General features: G+C 37.9%; 1 protein-coding gene across 5 annotated transcripts in view; it reads left to right on the forward strand.

Moving 5' to 3' along the window:
* The window catches only part of THADA (THADA armadillo repeat containing), a 166,607-nt gene that overhangs the window by 123,551 nt on the left and 24,055 nt on the right, over positions 1 to 19,001 (forward strand). For all 5 annotated transcript variants that reach the window (XM_071739451.1, XM_071739453.1, XM_071739455.1 and 2 more), the window contains exons 32-36: positions 7,241 to 7,650; positions 8,004 to 8,125; positions 9,518 to 9,590; positions 12,051 to 12,195; positions 15,341 to 15,472. In XM_071739451.1, coding sequence (XP_071595552.1) covers positions 7,241 to 7,650; positions 8,004 to 8,125; positions 9,518 to 9,590; positions 12,051 to 12,195; positions 15,341 to 15,472 — 882 coding nt within the window. The remainder of the gene's footprint in view (positions 1 to 7,240; positions 7,651 to 8,003; positions 8,126 to 9,517; positions 9,591 to 12,050; positions 12,196 to 15,340; positions 15,473 to 19,001) is intronic.

Consider the following 19,001-nt stretch of genomic DNA (forward strand, 5'->3'; position numbering starts at 1 on the left):
ACACAGTGCTTTTCCAGATTTTCTGACACATATACCCTGCTGAAAAGCCATTCAATTGCTTCTTCATAAGTAAACCAGCACCAGAGTAGGTAGTGCAGGAATAGGGGAATGTTCAGGCATTACTGGAGGAAGCAAATAGCACCTGTAGGCATCTTTGGAGGGAAAAAGTGCATTGATACAGTGTTTCAGTAGATAGGGTTCCTCTGTTGAATACCTGTACTTTTGACAGGGCCTGGCATAGGCAATCCTGCTTTCAAATCTCCTGGAAATTGGTGTCTGAAGGTAAATAATAAGGTGACAATATTGCTGTGATCCTGTGGTGCTGGTGCCACAGAGTTGTGCATTGCTGTGAAAGCTCAGATTTGAGATGCTCTGTTTCTCTGGAGCAGGTACAGAATGCCACAAGGCAACCTGGCCATATTTTCTGTCTTGCTGGTGTCTCGGAACAGTTTTCTGACAGTATTTTCTAAATTCATGAAGGGAAAAATGGCTGCAACTCACTAAAATATGCTTGACTAACAGGGTTATTTTACCCAGGGCTGTGTTCAAAAAGGGGCACTTGCTAATAAAGTGTATTCAGTCCATGAAGCCCATCAGTGTAAGTGAAATAGGATGTAGAACCCTACATCATCAGAGAAAAAAATGGAAAAAAAATTTACATAAGGTTGGAAGAAAAATTTACTTAAGGTAATCCTTCCTGGTTGTTCTTTTATCCTGTATATGTACTGTCAGTTGCCTGGATGGTTTGGTCTCTTACTGAGTATTGTGTCTTCAAAATTCAAGTTTAATGAGAGTGAGAAAACATTTAAACAGGATGTCAAACAGGATGAATCTGTAATTTAGGAGAAGATGCCACTTTCAAGTCTAATCATGCATTTTTCCTATCTACATTTGAGGTGGCAAATTTTATAAAAGTTCTTGAGATTAACCAAGCTACAGTTGTTGTTGTCAGTGGGAACAGCTACTCAGTATTTACATAATTAATCCTGTTCATGAATAGATTTTTGATATCCAAATGGATCAGCCAGTATTCTGTTCTCACTAATGTAGTCTTTCCTTGAATTTTGCAGTAAACTGATTTCCATTTTCTAACTATATTCCAAACAGCTAAACCTCTTATAGCTATTTTTTAGAGTCTTAAATTGTGCCATGAACAACAGAACCAATTGCAAAAATTACTCTGCATTGCACATGCATTTGAAATAAAAAACATGGGCAATTTTGTACAACTGTCTGCCAGTTTTGTCCTTTTTTATGCTCTCAAATACGACAAATTACTATGTTTTAAGTAACATATATTGTGAATACCATTCTCCTAGTTATGTGTCCTTTTAAATTAGAAGTTATAAAATGTATTCATTGAAATAGTATGCATTATCAAACTTTTAGACACTTTGCAATGGAAGAACAAATTGCTTTTAAGTAGGAATTTCTTAAATGTTTTGCCTGAATAATATGATTTGTAGGACTTTTAAATAGCATTTGAAGCCCATGCCCACTATTTGTCTATATTGTACATTTTACTGTGTCTTATTTTGAAGAGAAGCTAGGTGGTAATTAAAAGTTTTTCTGCAGGTTAACTTAAAAATTATTATTGTTTAAATGGTAAAAAATTGATAGGAATAACTAGGTTGGTTATTTTAGCCATCCTTTAACTTTCTGTACCTAGATCCCTAAGAAGTATGGCCATTTACTTGAATAAAAACACTGGCAGCTTGTATATGATTTGATTATTTGGACAAATTGCCTTAAGTTTAAGAAGTTCTATCTGAAAAAATAGAAGCAAATTTATTTTTTTTAATGTCAGAAATTCCATAAACTTTGTGTGCCAGTATATTGACTGTGGAGTTTGGTCAGTGTTGTTGTTTTGATTCAACGAAAGTAAAGATTTAAAACATATTTATGGAACCATCTAAATGGACACTAAATTAGCCAAATCCAAAGGATGTGCTGTCTGGTGCCCAGTGTTCTAATTCAGTGCAGGAGAATGAAGGAGTTGAGGATGGGATTGCTGGAGGTCCAAGAGACAGGGAGTTGCACACAGGATAATGCCAGAGACAGAAGTAAATGTGGGACAGAAAGACAAAGCAACTGGACCAAGGCTGATAGGAATAAATGTTGGGAGGAAGGAGATGGAGGTGTGCAATGGCAACAGATGGCCAGAGAAATATCAGAGGCAGAACTGGTGGCACAGATCTAGGATGAGGAAAGTAAGAGTGTTTTCAGAAAGACTGCAGAGACACAGTGAAAGAAGGAGAGGTGTGGAGGTAAAGCATGATATTGAACAGGGAGTGGTGAAAGGTGTTGTAGGAAATGAAGTGACTCTGGGATAGTGAAGGGAGCTGTGTTTATTAATGTTAGTGGTTAAGATTCTTTCTGTCCCTGTGTGAGAATGGAGAAAACTCATCCTGAAATCTTGTTTCAGCTTCCCTTTTGTTTCCAGTGTGTACCAGTGCCCGGGATTTTGTGATTTTCTGTGAATGCAAAAAAATTGAAAACTTGGTGCTGTACTAGACAGAATAGCAGTGTCCAGATCAAATGCTTTTTCTCCCCATTTCCTTTGAAACTTCCCCTTGTGCTATTCAAAATGGATTGGGATGCTTCAGTGGAATCTGTTAATTGCTTGTGTTTGTAGTTTAGAATTATATTGTGAGTACTGATGTTAAAAATGTTGCAGATATCTTTAAAAGTAAACGTCCTACTTAAAATATGGCCTTTTCCTGATCATGAAGAGTTATCTTAGTTCCACATTGTAAGAAAATACGCTTTACTGTGTTCTCTTTGGTTTTTTTTTCCACTCACCTTTAACTTTGCCTAATCCACTTCTTGTAAAAAGGGTAAATATGAAAGAAAATACTTTTCCTTAGTATTTGTCATTTTGGCACTGATTGCCTTTAAGCCTTCTCTCTATTCATGTGATCTATTTGTATACCTTTGGATAGAAGGTAGTTTGTGAGTGCAAGGGATTTTAACCCCTTTTCAGTCCATTAATAATTGCACCTTTTTGGACACCTTTGTGAATTATGATGAATATCCAGATTTTTTACTTTTTGATCCCATTCCCTTAACATTGTGCTGCAGACACAGCAGCATCTTGTTGCTTCTCCCTCTGATTTTTCTCTGACTTTGCAGAGTAGGTTTGCCAGATCTCTAATAATTTCTCTCCTTTTTGCCTGTTCTGTTCTTGTTTTCTGGAGCCTTTAGTTGGAAGATGAAATGCATGCTTGAGGTACTCCATCCGGGAGTTGATCTCAAAGTATGCAAATATTTAGATGTATCACAAACATGGGTACAAAAAAAACCCAAAAACCAAAAAATACATCCCTCACACTATATTCACGTGCTGACAGAGAGGTGTCCAGCTGGTAGTACCCTAGACAGCCACTGTAAAATTACCTAATCCAACAGAAATACATAATCAGTCCTGTTCACCAGCTTGCAAGGTGATGAAACAAGTTTAAGTTTTAAATATAGAAGGACTTCTGTCACTCTGAATGTATGGTAGAATCTTTGAGATGGAAGAGCAGCTGAACTGCCCATCAGGTGACAGCGTGGGGAAGGCCAGGCAGCCAGGCAGACCATGGGTTCTGGAGCTGGCTAAACTTGGAAGAGGTTTGTAGCTGGAGGTTTAGCTGGAGTGTGATAATTCCACTCTGCTTCTTTTCCTTCCTCTTTATTTTCAGAAGGTGAAAGATCATTTAACTTCATGTAACTGACAGTGACCATCAGTTGATCACAAAGGGGGTTAAAAAAACCAATTCCTTGAACCTCAGTGAAGTGACAAAAATGTTGTACAGATACCTCGGTGTAGTGGATATAAAGGGATTGAGGAAGATTGTGGGATGCTCATGCACTGTGTTGAGAAGAACCAACTTGTGTAAGATATGACCATTCCTAGAAGAGAGCCAAATTTCTTCCTCTTCTACAAATGAAGCAATCCTTAAGTGGGAGTGGGGGTGGTGGAACTAATCTGGATAATTCTTGATGGCTCTTCTGCAACTGTCAGCATCCTAAACAAGACTTCTCTTTCCCAGAATCCTTGTTTAGTCAGCCAAAATTTGCTCTTCCTTCTTGCAGCAGCTGTTAGACTGTACAATGATTTTTGTTTCTAAATAAAAGTATGTCTTTACAGTGCCCTAACAACAGAGGCAGACATTTACTTTGGGAAACAGTGTAGTTTTTTGTTTAGTTGGATATTTTGACATAAGCCAAAGAAAAGAGTTTACTTAAAGTTAAGCAGAAGAGAAAACATTTACATGAAAGCCAGGAAAGATTTCTTAGAGTTGAAGTTAAAAGCAGGAATATTTCCACTGCATTGTAATAAGACACAGACTTTCTGTCCATCTGTACAAATTTGTATTTTTAAAAAAGTGTGTTGGAGAGCATGTGGAGCACAAGATAAATGCAGAAGGATTTGCTCTATGTTGTGCTGAGGCTAAGCAAATATGCAGACAGCCTTGGTTTGCTGATAGCCTTGCTGTTGAGACAGCTGCTTTTAAGGAGACTTTCAGTAAAATAGATGAGCCATGGTGTCCAGTTTGTCACAGTTACATCAGAAAAATAGAAGTCATCCTAAAGGTTGCCAAACCAGAAAAAGTATCTGATCTGTCCTGAAACAAGCAAACAAAAATCTGTGGCAGAAGGCTTGTGTATCATAGTCTCTGCAAACTTGGAGTTCTAGGAATCAATAGCTTTGCCATTTTTTTTTAAATATGAAAATAATTTTCCCCTTCAAAGACAAAGACAACAGGTGAAGTTATCCCAGCCTTGGGAAGCTCAGTGCATGGCCAGCTGGAGTCAGTGGAAGGATAACCATTGTCTCTGAGGTTAGGTTGCAGGCTGAAGTGAAGTTGGTGGTGTTGACACCAAGAAAGTAACAGAAACCCTTCCCTCTTCCCCTAAACTTTATCTCACATTCTTTTTGTCCTCCTTGCCATAGAGCTTTGATGCTTCCATCATGTGGTTTTCATGTTATAGCTTACATGTATGATATCTATACCTCAATGTAAAGCAACCTTGGTGGGAAAAGAATTTCTCTTACAGTGTTTTTAGAAATATATCCTTGGTTTGAACGACTGGGCTGGTGGACTTGTGGATTGCTGAAATGCAGCTGAGGAGAGAAGCAAATAGGAAGCTGAGAGGGTCCAAAACTGAAGCTGTTTCTTGTCTTCAACTGAGACCCTTGAACTTGAATCTTTTTCTTTGGATTATTTCTGGGATTATTTCTGTTGTAAAACTGGTGTCTGTGGAATCAGGCTGTGTAATAATTGGGATGAAGGCCTGATCCCTCTCCAAGGCAACCAGATGGTTCAGAAATTTGGACAGTTGGATACTTGTAGCGTGACATAGGCATTAATGCTCCTTCATGCCATGATGCCGGTATGTAATGTCCGTCTGCTTGCAGGGGTTTTGAAAATGTAGCAAATAAAAGACACAAGTTTGCACATTATGAGACAGAAGCCACCTGTGTCCTCTAGAAAATTATACTGTGACACTGGTTTGTAGTGATGTGGCAGTTTCTTTGACTACATCAAGCTAGTTCAGGAAAGAGACATGAATGACAGGACTAATGGTTAGGAAAAATGTCTGAAAATCTTTTTCAAATACCAACTTTCTTTGAAGCTTGTCCAGAATTCCTTGGAAAATGCTTCTGCCTTATACTCTAAACAGTGTGCAACCATGTCAAGTTTCTATGTAAATGTCAAACAATTAAGATGGCTTTGAAAGAATTTGAGTATGAAAGGGCAGGATATGTAACTGTAAATAGAAGGATTAGGGCAAACTCTTCATAGGCAGGAAAATGAATCCATACTTGTGTTGCTGTTTCTTGTCAAACCCAGTAATTTGATGGTAATTCTTGGACAGGCTTTTGGTAGTACTCAGTGCACACTTAATTATAAATAGCAAAGAATTGTTTTCTTGGAGATACTGAATAAATCTAAGTAAGTTTGTTTTAATCTTTATATTTACCTTTAATGTATCCTGGTATTTTAAAAAGACCTCAAACTTGCAACATCCATCTGTTCCTGTTGCAGCATTGATCTTTTTTATGCTCGAGTTTTTCTTCATGATTTTTTGTTATTTCAGGCTTGTGTTTGAATTCTGTGGGATGCAGTGTAGAACTTTAGAAACATCTGAACTGGGCAAAAGTCTCGGGCTTGTTACTACAAAACTATTTATTTCTGATGAGTATGAACAGGAATGTTGAACTCAAACCATGTGAGGATTTTAGTCTGTGTGTGGGACAGAGGACTGTTGTTTGAGATTATGTCTTTTAATTTTCTGTCAACATTGACAGCTTTGCTATACCTTGAAACTCTCTGGCATCACAGGTAGCAGGAACCTCTCAGGAGGTGGCTGTGCACTGCAGATGGTTCTTTAGCTGGGCTGTGCCATGTGCACTGGTTGCACCACTCAGCTCCTCTGCTGATGCATGATAAGGGTTGCAGTGCAGTTCCTTTTTTCTCAACTGTGTTACCTGTTCAAAATTAATAGGTTTAGGCATACTGGATTTTTTAATCAGTAAATTCTTTAGGTTGATAGACATAGGAGAGGTCTATTTATGTAGAAGGAACATCTTAATAACAGTCTTATCTGGCTAGAGCTATGCAAAGCATGGGACTTTCAGTGTTACCAGAATGGCTCTGTCCTTGTTTCTCCTGATTTCAATTGTAGCTGGTAGGCTGGCAGAACTTTGTCCAGTCTGATCTCTGATTTTTAGAGCTATCCTATCAAGTGTAATATGATTACCTATTTGTGTTTTGTACTTTTTCACTTTCCTGAGTTACCTATCTATTTTTTTTCCAAATACATCTTAATTTGTGTTAATCACAAGGGTTAGTCTCTTTCTACAATGGCAGTACAAAGCATATACAATTTGCTGTATTTGTACCTCTGAGGAAATACTTGTCAAACAGTAATGGGCAAAGATGGCAGGCAATCTGCAAAGTATTGTTAGCATTTTTAAGTTGTTTGAAGCTTTCAGCCCATGAGCTGAACAATTTATGTTTTTCAGAGAAGTTTGTATCCTTATTTCTTGCTATTTAAGTATGAATACATGTGTTACCTAGGGAAACTGTTTTGTACTTTAGAATCAGTTTAAAATAAAGGAGAACTAGATTTTCATTTCATGCCTGAATTTACTATGAGATACCTTTGCATAACAGATGTTTCTCAACTTCAGAACCAGTTTGTGAGCTGGAGCAGATGTTAACATCATCTATTTTTATTCTTATTTCAGGAATGCAATTTTGGGGGTTTTGGGAAGAGATTACCAGACTTATTTCTGACTCTGAATTGATGTCCAGTATTCCCTACTCATCTCCAGTACCAGGACTGATACAGTATCTTCAGAGCATCACCAAACTTGTGCTATCAGTGCTGGCAGTGACTGCAGGTCCTGGCAGCCCGACCAGCAATTTCCCTGTTACAGAGAAAGTTGCCAAGCCATCCCTGTCAATAGCTGATCTCCTTCACTCTGAGTTTCATGAGGTACGCCTGCTTGCCCTGGAAGCAGTACTGCTCTGGTTGAACCACGTGAATTCCAAGAGGATTTTAGAAGGAGAAGGTGTAGCCTGTTTACTCATTGGTTTGGAAGGAACTCTTCTCAAAATGGCTCTGGAGGAAAAGGATCTCCAGTGCTTTTGCAAGGTAGGAAGGTGCTGTTTTATTGGCATTTGGTATGTTTTCAGTGACATATATTCTTAATGTTTAAATATATATTTCAAATGTTCATTATGTTGTTTTAAATAGTGGCCCTGCCCATACAGGAGGGTTAGAACTATATGATCTTTAAGGTCCCTTCCAGCCCAAGCCATTCTATGATGTTATGAATAGTACATGAGTATCACATAAAAGCAGGAACTTCCTCTTTCCTTTTCTAGCTTTGTCGGGAGGGAACCTTTGTGTTCTTGGAGTGGGGTTTATGACAGTATTTTATTGATCTCAAATGTACCCATTCACGTTGAGACTGTTTGAAAATTCTATGTGAATTATGTGTGCAGGTGCTGGAAATTCTTTATAATATGGATATTGGAAATGTGCTTCCAAAGACTGAATGCTCAGTAAAAATGAATCCAAATGAGCTCTTATCCTGGAGTTTAAATGTTGTGGATATCTCCATCAGGTATGGTCTGTTATGCATGTTAAAATACTTAAATTTTTAAAACTTCAAATGTTGAAGTGTCAATTTATTTGTTTTGGACTATTAGTTGATTTTTAAATCCATGTTTCAGAAAATTTGGTGTGGCTTATTTGAATAAGATGGCTTTTGATGAGAATTTTTCAGAGAACTTAGAATTGCTTTGAATTATTAAGAAGGCCCTCAAGTCATACTGGCAAGCACTCTGTAAATGTCCAGTTCACTTCCTGAAATAAGTTACTTCTGCTGTCTGGTGATAGACAGTGAGCTAGGTCTTCCTGGATGGTAACTGGGAAACACCAAAGAAATGGGTAGAATTAGGTAGAATTGATGATCCAAACATAGACTCATTCACTGTGAATCTGCCATCCCTCCTACCCTGCTTTATCTGCAGATGTTGTGTAGAAATGGTGACAGATCTGATTTCAGTTGTTGGATTGGCAGAAATGGTTATGCCTAATCCTTATGGTTAGCATTCCTTAATCAGACTGTGGAGTCAGCAGAAAGCTTTGAAGATTTGGAATCATTTTGTAGTTGATACTAAATTAGAAAATGTCCATTCATAACAAAGTGGACAAACAGAGTCAAAGGGTCCTGGCTCTGAGGGCAAGACTGTCCTGTTTCTAATAGTCTTTTTTTAAAGCCATATAAACATTGCACCTCTATGCAATGTAGAATATTTAGGATATAGACTATAGCACAGGATATACAGAACAGCATTTTATAGCTGTGCACATTTGCTGCTCATTTGCACTACTTTTTTTCACAATTAAATGATGATGTGGAGTGTTTATTTCTGGAGTGAAATAAGATACCGGTGGTAAAATTACACTGACTGGTGATGTTAGAGGAAAACAGCTGGAATAGCAGACCTCACTGCTGAGGTGTTGCCATTCCCTGTGGGTGAGACCAGCCCCTTCAGGAGCCACAGTGCCAAGCCCCTGTGTCCTTAGACCCTGCTGGGCATCATGGACTCTTGGGAGCTGGCAATTGATGTATTCTGCACTAGGAACATTTCTAGCAGTAGAAGAGAGATCCCTGCAGCTTAACAGCAGCTTGAAGAGATGCTTTTGTTTATCACTTAAAATAATATCTGCCTTGTTTGACTTGGCTTCCATTTTCAAATGTGTTTTTCTCTGGCAAGTATGCAGGTAGAAAATAAACACCGGAGGTGAAAATTAGAGCACATTTCATTTGCATATGAACTAAAAGCTTAACTAATGTCAGGATCTGTAATGCAAAAATTCTGAGTGCTCAGCTTGCAAAACACCCATTGGTGATAATCAGGTATTATTAAGAACTGGCTTTTTTATTTTTCTAGAGGTGAAATTATGGCAGAAATTTTTTTTTCATATGTTCTTTACCTTGTTTTCTCAGCACTGAAGTTCAATGCATGGCTCTCAAGTTTGCCTCCAAGTTGGTTATCCATCTTTTGCAAAACCAGCAGCAGGTAAGGGAAAATCAGCATGTTGTAATTTTGGAGGTTTTGGTGATAGAAGTAATGTGCCTTTAGATAGAAGACCCAAGCTTGTGTTTTGCTGGGTCATTGTACTCTTTCTGGCATTGTAATTTCTCTGCATACACTGCCACGTTCTGAAATGACACTCCCATGCATATCATCCCAGTATATCCCTCTTAAACTCATTTCAAGTTAAATGTGTAAGTAAATTTTTCTGGTGGAGTGATTTCAACTTCTGAGAGCACCCAAAATAGTCATTCTCATGTGGAAAGAAAAGTGCCTACAGTGATTAACACATGGGCTGAATCCAGTCCATTTACTAACGTCCAACTTTGTTGTGGTTTGTATTTGCTGGGGAGCCAGGAGGAAGGTGCAGCCGTGGTTGGGTGCTGTTCCCTTACTCAGTGTGTGCAGTATGACCTTGCCAAATCTCAGCCTGAAATGAACCTGAGCACACCACCTTGTTGTCTGCATGGAGTTTCTCAGTGAATTTTCTCTTAAAATTTGTTTCTAAAACACTAGAGTAAATATAAGTCAAGGCTCTGTGTTCCCCATTCCTGTTTATAGACTATTTAATTTAGTTTTATACCAGCACAAATAACTGGCTCAGATTTCTTTTGATTTTAAATTGTCAGTCTGTGATGTCATGTATGTATGTATAGAACAGTGCTAAGGCAGATTTTAGTGCTAGACAGTTCGGGTTTTTTGTTTTCAAAAATAGAAAAAATAACAATTGATACTTAAAAATAGACCCATTTCTCATGATCTGTTTTAAAAATGGAAGATTTTTTTTTTTCTATCTAGCTATTGTTTTTATAGAATGCAGCAGAATTGATTCATATAGTATACTAGTATTCTTGTCTCGTAATATATCTATAAAAAGAAAAGGAACCCACAGATCTGCACACAGGAATTTGGAACATGAAACATGATGTTAAATCTTTTTGTTTAAGAAAGGCAAATTGCAAGGATCTCTTCTAAATGTTAGAATAACCATACAAACCTGGTTTCACAAACCTGGCCATGTTAATGCTTTGAAGTTTTGTATAAACATACGAAGAGGAATTAATGGAAAATGATGTAACAGTCTTAACTGGAGTAATGCTAAATCATCTTTCTGTAATAAGCATGTAAATTGTGGAAGTGTGAAGGCATTTGTACAGAGTGCTTTCTGGTTTTTGAAAGACTAAGTATGTCAGTTTTCCATCTAAATTCTCTCTCTGGACTTGCATTCAGTGTTTGCATCTCTGGAAGGGGTTGTTTCTCTTCCGTAAGATGAAAGTCAAGTTCTGTCTTTCTAGGTAGTTTATGTGTCTGTTCAGAATTTGTGTAATGTAACATCTTGGGAGATTAATTTTTCAATTTGTTACAGAACTGTAGGACATGCTCTGACTCTGTCTCTTTGTGCAGTGCAGGTTTGTGGCCATGTCCTGCACAGAATGAGGCAGAGTACCACCAAGGTTCCACTTATCCCTTAATGAAACTGCTCTTCTCTGCCCTTTAACTCGACTCACCTTTTCATTGATTCTCTTTACCATATTTGGTTGTTCTGTTTTTCACTTCCTTTAATTAAAAATAAGTGAAAAAGGAAAAAGAGGAGAAAAAAATTAGTTACACATACCTCAGATGTCTCCAGGTTGAGCTTATGCTGCTTTTCCTCTTACCCTGTGCATGAGGTCACAATGGAAAGAGTTAAAGCTTTTCCCATTATTACTAAGTAGTAGTTTTCCTAGCATATGTCTGAGGACTAAATATTTTCCAAAAGATGGCTACTACGTTTTATGCGAACCAGCAAATTTTTCTTTTCTGTTTTTTATTCTAATTCTTTCTGGTTCAGGACAGTGAGCCTTGCAGTGCATCAGCCAGCATGGAGATTCTTTCAGTGTTTTGAGTGCATGTGCTGTCAGAACCCAAGATACCTCAGCAGTCTTACTTAAAAAAAATTCCATCCCCAGTGTCTGCAGAGAAGGCAAATGGAGCTGCATTCACCTTTTTACCAAGCATCAATTGTATCATTACCAAAGCCCAAGGCTGATGCTATGGTTCATATGCTCTTGATTTTTTTTCCCCAGATATGTGTATGTGTCTACATGTAGGATATTTCTGAGAATTGCATTTTTATACTATAGTTCAGCATATTTATCTTAGGCTTGCATATTTAGAAGAACTGAGGACACAGAGGTGTGCTTTGACTTGGTCATTGGTGAGTCTTGTGTGAAGGGACAGAGCAAGAGAATTGACCATGAGTACTGCTCTTACTGAACAATCTCCCATCTTACTGTCTGGGACACAGAAAGGCAGCTTTTGAATGGATGTGTGAGCTTCCCCACCTTAAAAGAAACCCCACATTTACTGATGAGTAATGACTCCTGTCGATGGTCCACAGTTCAGTGATGGTAAGCAGCAGCACCAGATTGTACAGCATACTTCTCACATGTTCTCTGCCTTCAGATTTCAGAAGAAGTCCAAAAAAAATGGGTTCAGCTGATAGTTTATTTCTGTGGGGATGAGCAACAGACAGAGATGCTGTTAGCAGCTGCTGAAGTTCTTAAAAGTGTAACATCCTTTCTTCTGATCAGTGAGCAGCTCATTCTTGGTGAGTACTTTGAACATGAATTTTCTGGGTCTTCATAGGTGAAACCCACTAATGCATGACTTAAAATATATTGTATACATTTTATATATATGTACATAGTATATATGTGTACTAAACAGACTTACTTAAATTCTAATACAAAAAACACGTGCAGAGCCTTTAAAAAAAACTCAGCATAAGGGAAGTTATTTCAACAACAGGAGATGCTGTTATGCCTCCAGACCACTGTATGTTGCTTGCAATTGCTGTCAGAATGGAATCATTCTGAAATATTGGTGCTATGGACAAGCTTCTAGTTTAACACTGTGAATGTAGCAAAGCTGTATTGGCTGAATGTTAAAATTAAAAGGTCCAGTCTAAAAATTACATGTTCTGCTAGGAGAGATGATAATTGGATAATTGATAATTGATAATATGATAATTGGATCATACTATACCTCCCAGATATAATGATATTTTATTTAGGGTAACATTGGGCTGTCTCTTTAGAAAACAAAGACAAAAATCTGTACACAGCATTGTTCAACAATACATTACTGACTGAGAGGCAAAGCTAAGTGAAATTCACTGGTCTGATATACATTATTTTTTTCTTTTAGCTTGTTTCTTAACACTGCTTTCTGTGAGAATAAGGGGATTTTGTGACTAAGGAGTCAGGAGATATGCAAAATAGGTAGTGATAGATGATTAAAAAAATAATTAATTAATTTGCATCCCAAGCAAGACAGGCAGCTTTCAATACTTTTAGTTTCTGTTATTTTATTCCTCTGTAGTTATTTAGATGTTTTTAGTTTGAGTAGCTTAAGTCCATGTATATGAACTGGATACAAATTTTTGTTAGATGAGAAGAATGTTGTATTACTTAAACTGTAGATAGTAGTGGTTTTAAAAAGCTTTATTTTGAGGTATGTCTTAACAGAGGAAATCTGTTACATGGGGTTGACATTGTACTATTAAATGTTCATAGTATCAGCTCTGAAAATCTTGTCCTCTAGCATGAAGTTAAAGCTCTTAGTAGGACAGACATTATCATTTTATATCAAATGAAGACAGTGGAACTGTTGCAGTGAAAAACTCCCAAATGCTGTGCCTTCTCATCTGTCACCATTTGGATCTGGTCCATTGCTGATAGGCAGAACAAAGTTTCTTCTTTGATCTTGGCACAACAAGATTGCTGGTTTCCATTCTTTCCAATCAGGCAGATGTGAAGGTCTGAAATAAAAAATTACAGTTTGTTTCCTGCATAAAATTTTAACAAGGCAAAGAAAAACTAAAATAGATCTTCAAATGCCCCCAAAAGAGCTTAAAAAAACCCCCAGCCCTAAGACCTCAATGAGCAAGCCATATGAACAGGCCCTTTGCTATGAAAATTGGTCTGGGGGAGGAAAGATGCAGAGCTGACCCTCTGTACTACCTAGAATTGTCAATCAGGGGTTCTTCACAGCTGTGAAACTTGTCAGTACTACAGTGAGAAATTCAGCAAATCAAGGGTATGATCTGGTGTAAGTTGTAGTGATATAAACCCAGAATCATTCCCTTAAAAGGGTTATGCACATGTAAACAGTTTTGACTTTTATGGCTTATTCTGTGTCAGTTTGCTTGACTACATACAGTAGAAAATAGAAGTTAAGGAAAACAGTGGTTGTATGAGATGGGGCTGTAGTCATTGCTGTAAGCTTCCAATAAGTGCATTCATAGCAGGAAGAGGGTAAATGGCAATTGGTATATCCTGGATGACCCCATAATCACTTCATGGTGTTTCTTGAGGTTCCAGAAAAAGTCTTTCTGGAAAATCCATTTGCAGAATGCCACCTCACCTGGTGAGATAGTAGAAACTTGTCTAGGAGGCAAAGCTGGCCACTGTAAGTAGAAGGGAATAATTATTCTGCTGTAGTTGTGCCCGTGTAATATTATTGAATGTGTCATGATAGAAAAAAAGCAACTTCTTTCTGAAATAGTTATAGTCCAATTTATGTGAAATACAGGAATGCTTCTTCTGCCTCTGCAGTAAAGCCTCAAGCAATTAATTCTGGCTAAGCAGGGAATACAATTAATTATCTGGCTAGCCTTGTAATAAAACTCTCTGATAGACCTGTTGATAACATACTTGAGGAAAACCAGGACAGTAATGAAGCATCAACTCTGTTGTTATCTGCAACCACCAGGAAGTAGTATCTGACAACTGCCTGTCTCTGAAAAAGACCTTCCAGTGGATTCCTTTAATAAGGATATTCCATATGAGCTGAAAAGTTGGATGAAAGGTACCCCAGCAGATCTATGAGTACAGCCTTGTGACCTCCCCTAATGGTCCTAAGTGTGACAACAGTAAATGGCACAAAGGGTTTGCAAGTGGAGTGTGGCTTATGTGATAGGAATTGCCACTGGGGTGGTGTGTGGAGTCTGCCTGCTTGGGGTTTACCACATGAACACTTCCCTATTTGCAGATATCTCTGATTAGTCTTAACTGTGTGTAGGTAATTACCTTGTGGATTAACCCCAGCTTGCTCTATCTTGATAGTCGGTATGAGGGTGTCAGGCCATGTTGGTGAGTGGGGTGAAATGGGTATGGGAGAAGTAGATGACAAGTAGATAGATCCCAGGTAGCTGGGATCCTTAGGTAGATAGATCCCAGGGGGGTGGGATCCTTTGCCATTTCCCACAGGGAGTGACATTTGTGGCCAGCAGTACTGGCAGTATCTGAACAAAACTTGGGTTTGGCTGCCTGTGCTCCAGGCCAATTGCAACAGCAAATCCATAATCACACTGCACTGGTCAGTCTCCAGTGCCAAAACTTTTGCTGTTGCCAAACAGAAATCCTGCACTTGTAGAAACTGTAGAAAGTTCAGAGCACCCATGATTTAAAGTTGAACCCCAGACTATGAGAGGTCCATTCTCCTATCTGTTGCCCAGTGTTTAAACCAAAGCTGAGTCAGCCACCTAAATAAAGTTCACACATGCAGAAAACATTTTGATCATATTACTGGCTGTGCTCCCAGTGGTTTGGCAATGCATTTTTCCTGCCCATGTTTCAGTATTTCACTGTATTTGTTGTGTTAAGGTGTGGAAACAAAGGAACAGAGCTTTCTAAGTTCTTCGAATGCATTTGAGAAACTGAATTCTAATTTTTCTTCATAAATAAATATAGGACTGTCTGATACTCTTGCTATGTGGAAATGTGTGGTTCTACTGCTGCAGAATGAAGATTTGGTAGTAAGGAATGCTGCTGCAGAGGTTATAAAAGTGGCACAGTCTGAAAAACAGAACAGTAAAGGAACAGGTATGTTAATTTTATTTATAAATAAATAATATTATTGTATACTTGTGATCTCTTCTCGTCACCAACTTCTTGCTAACTATAAAGTACATCTCTTACAAACACATACCAGGGAAGATAACAGCAAGTTATGACATTTCACACCCACCACCCTTTATTATTTTGCTTTTACTCTGGTATAATTTGCATATGGTTATATGGGTATGTAAAATAGAAAACATAAGTATTCAGCTTTGTGGTTCTTGCTGTGATGAGTCAGCTGTCACATAATTTTACATTTTGAAAGTTCTTTAATACCAGCTTTGTATAATATAATGGTATAATATAATGCAGTGGAAGACACTCTTTGAATCCCAGGTCATTATAGCAGCCTGATCACAGAGAGACAGGAATCTGGGAAACAGTATTCAGTTCACTGATTTGTTAGTGGATCTTGAAATCCATTTAGAGCCAGATCAACAGAGGTAATTCTCAGCATAACCATGATGTGCTTTCAGGCCTGTGGGCCTTTTTGTCTGCATGCCCTAGTTTACTCAACCCTATTAATTTTAAAATAGCCACAAAACTTGAGGAGGTTTAACTAATTAATGTGTTTCACTTTGAGAGTCTTTGCTGACATGTTCTTCCATGTGAATAAATTTGAATGTGCTGCCAAGCTCATCTCTCTCTGGTGGTCCCTACCAGTCTTTGCTACTCAGTAAGGCCTGTACTGCAATCAGTTCAGAGTAGTTGGCCCATCTCCATGTGAAGTTCTGCTGGCCTGGAGATAAAGCAGCACTGTGGGCTAAAAAAAAATAAGGAAAGGGAAAAAAATACATAGGTTTGCCACCACTATACACAGAAGTAGCCAGGAATGTGCTCGTGTGGGTTTGAGCTGGCACTGTTCAGGCACAGTGCTATGGTTAGGAGAAGGCAAAAGGGAGGGTGTGTTATGGACAAATTTCATCTTCCTCTGAAATCCCACAGCTCTGATAATACAATACAATGATACAATGCAGGATTTTTGCTCTGGTTCCTTGTATCTTCTCCCTTCTTTCTCATGGTATCCCTACTCCCAGGGATATTTCCCTGTATCTGGATGAGGGCTCTGTCCTACTAATTAATACTAAGGTCATATCAGTGCTTGCTGTTACAACTTACCACTATCTAAAGCAGAAGTGGCTGTAATGGAGGAAATAAAATCATAATTTTTTTTTATTTGCCTATGTTCCTAAATAGGGTAGGGAATCCTACCCTAAATTGTTAACCTCTTAGTTGTACTTAGTTTTACCTTCTTGTTCTTTCACTTAAACTGCTTTTAATCAAATCACTGTCTTTTCTCTGTGACTAGCAAAGAATGTTTCTTTTGAAAAGATAGAATCTAATTTCTTTCTGCCTCCATTTCACTTTACTGTTTTTCCTTCCTGTGATCTCTTTTTTGCCCTGCTAAATGCCTTTCACTTTTTGTGTTTTGCTTGTTTGTTTTTTGAGGGAACCAGGCAAGGAATTTTGCCTTGGTGGCTTTTTGTTGACAACCAGATTGGAGGGGAATTGGACAAGATGACCTTTAGAGGTCCCTTCCAACCCAAATTATTCTATGATTCTATGAAAATAAGCTTACCTTTGAATATTATTTTTTACTTCCACTAACTCCCTTTTTTCTTGTGTGCACATGGGGGTACACAGTATTTTTGGGCCTGGGGTTAGATATTTTATGGGTCCCCAGTGCTCTCTGTCCTGGCAATTTTTAAATTACATTCAATTATCTACTTAGATTTTCTTAGTTTTCATACCACGAAAGTCTGCTCTTTCATCACACCACAGATTTTAAAATACCTAGGCTGATATACTGAAATTCATTAGAAGCCATGAAACAGCTCTCTATAAACCTTTTATTTGATAAAAAATTGCTGGATATCTTACACTGACTGACTTTTCATATCCATTATATGATGACAAATAAGTATTGTGGCCCAGTAGTTTTATCATGAAATGAGAAAGGAAGATGACTCAACAGATCATTTTCATGCAGTCTGTAGTTGTTTCAATTTTACTTTATTGCCTTTACCTCTTATAATACCAGCTTCATTTGTGCCTGTCCTAGTAGCCATTGTATTTCTAGAAATATTGCACTGTAGAAATAGTTTAAGGTGTGTTTGATGTTTTCCTGCTGTCGTCGTACTGAGTGGCAGTGCTGCTCATAAAACCAAGCATCAGACTTGATGAAATTTGGCACTATTATACCCACTCAATTACAAAATTCTCTTTTTTACTGTATACACAGTGAAAACCTGTGTATACAATAGGTATACAACACCTGGAGTGGTTTATTTATATGTGAGATCCAAAGGATTCCCTGATGGTAGCCTGACAACTGCTCCTGCCCTCCATGCATTGTTGCATGCTGGCATTTGGTTTTTCTGTGAAAGAATGGAGTATGAGAAGGTGTATACAATACCTTTGTGTAGTATTTGGAGGGAGACAATTTATATTCTGCTTCAGTAGAATAAGATTTGTGGACTGTTGTTAATAACAACATTGTTTGCACAGATCGTTCATATAGTTTTTGCAGGACCTTTTTATTTTATATACATGTTGCTGAATAACAGTGCAAATATGTAGCAGTATGATAATGTCAAATAATAGGTATTTTAAGGTCATTTATACATGATAGAACAGGAAGCAAATGAACCCAACTATTAGTATGGTTTCACTTCCAGTAACAGCTCCTATCTTGTATTAATTGAAATATTATATGAACTCCTGGAAGAGAATATGAACTTGTTTTCTTGTTATTCCTTCATGGCTTTTAGTGAGGACAAAACCCACAATTTCATCAAGTGCCTAATCCTTTGGATCACTGAAATTATGAGAGTGGTAACCTTGCAGTCTGAAATGCAGGGTAACAAATGCAATACGAGAACCCTGGGACAATTGCAGCCCCCATTTCTGTTGGAAGGAGAAAAGGTCAGAAAACCAAACACTGATACACAGCAGTGCCCCTATCCTTGCTCAACCCTACCCTTCACCCCCCAAGAAAAACCCTACAAAACTTAGTATTTTTAATAGAAGGTGAGGACTTCCATTGTTACCAGTACAGTTAATTTTTAAAATTTCTTTTATTCATATAGACAAGCTTTATTTAATTTTGAAATATGTGGAAAATCTCATGATCAGAAGGTGAGGTTACAGAGGCTGGCTGAGGGCAGTCATTTTCTGAGCAGAGCAGGTCAAACAGAATCCTATCTCACTAGGAAGGAGAAAACCTTTTGTTTTCCTTGCTAAAAATACCAACTTAGCTGCTAGTTAAGGTTTTCCTAATAACTTAAACAATATAAACCCCATCCGTAACTCAAGGTATTGTATGTACGCTTTGTTGTTGTTTCTTCAAGCATTGAGGTGTAAACTTCTGAGGGATTGTTTTATTCCTTTTAGTATGAGGGAGGGTACAGGAAGTATTGTATTCAGTGTAAATGTAGAATAGCTGCTTTGAAATCTAATTAAATTAGTGACCCATGGCTGTGTAAAGTCTAGACCTATTCACAGCAGCCTC

The sequence above is a fragment of the Heliangelus exortis genome, chromosome 3 (genome assembly GCF_036169615.1).
Source record: "Heliangelus exortis chromosome 3, bHelExo1.hap1, whole genome shotgun sequence".
Lineage (NCBI taxonomy): Eukaryota > Metazoa > Chordata > Aves > Apodiformes > Trochilidae > Heliangelus > Heliangelus exortis.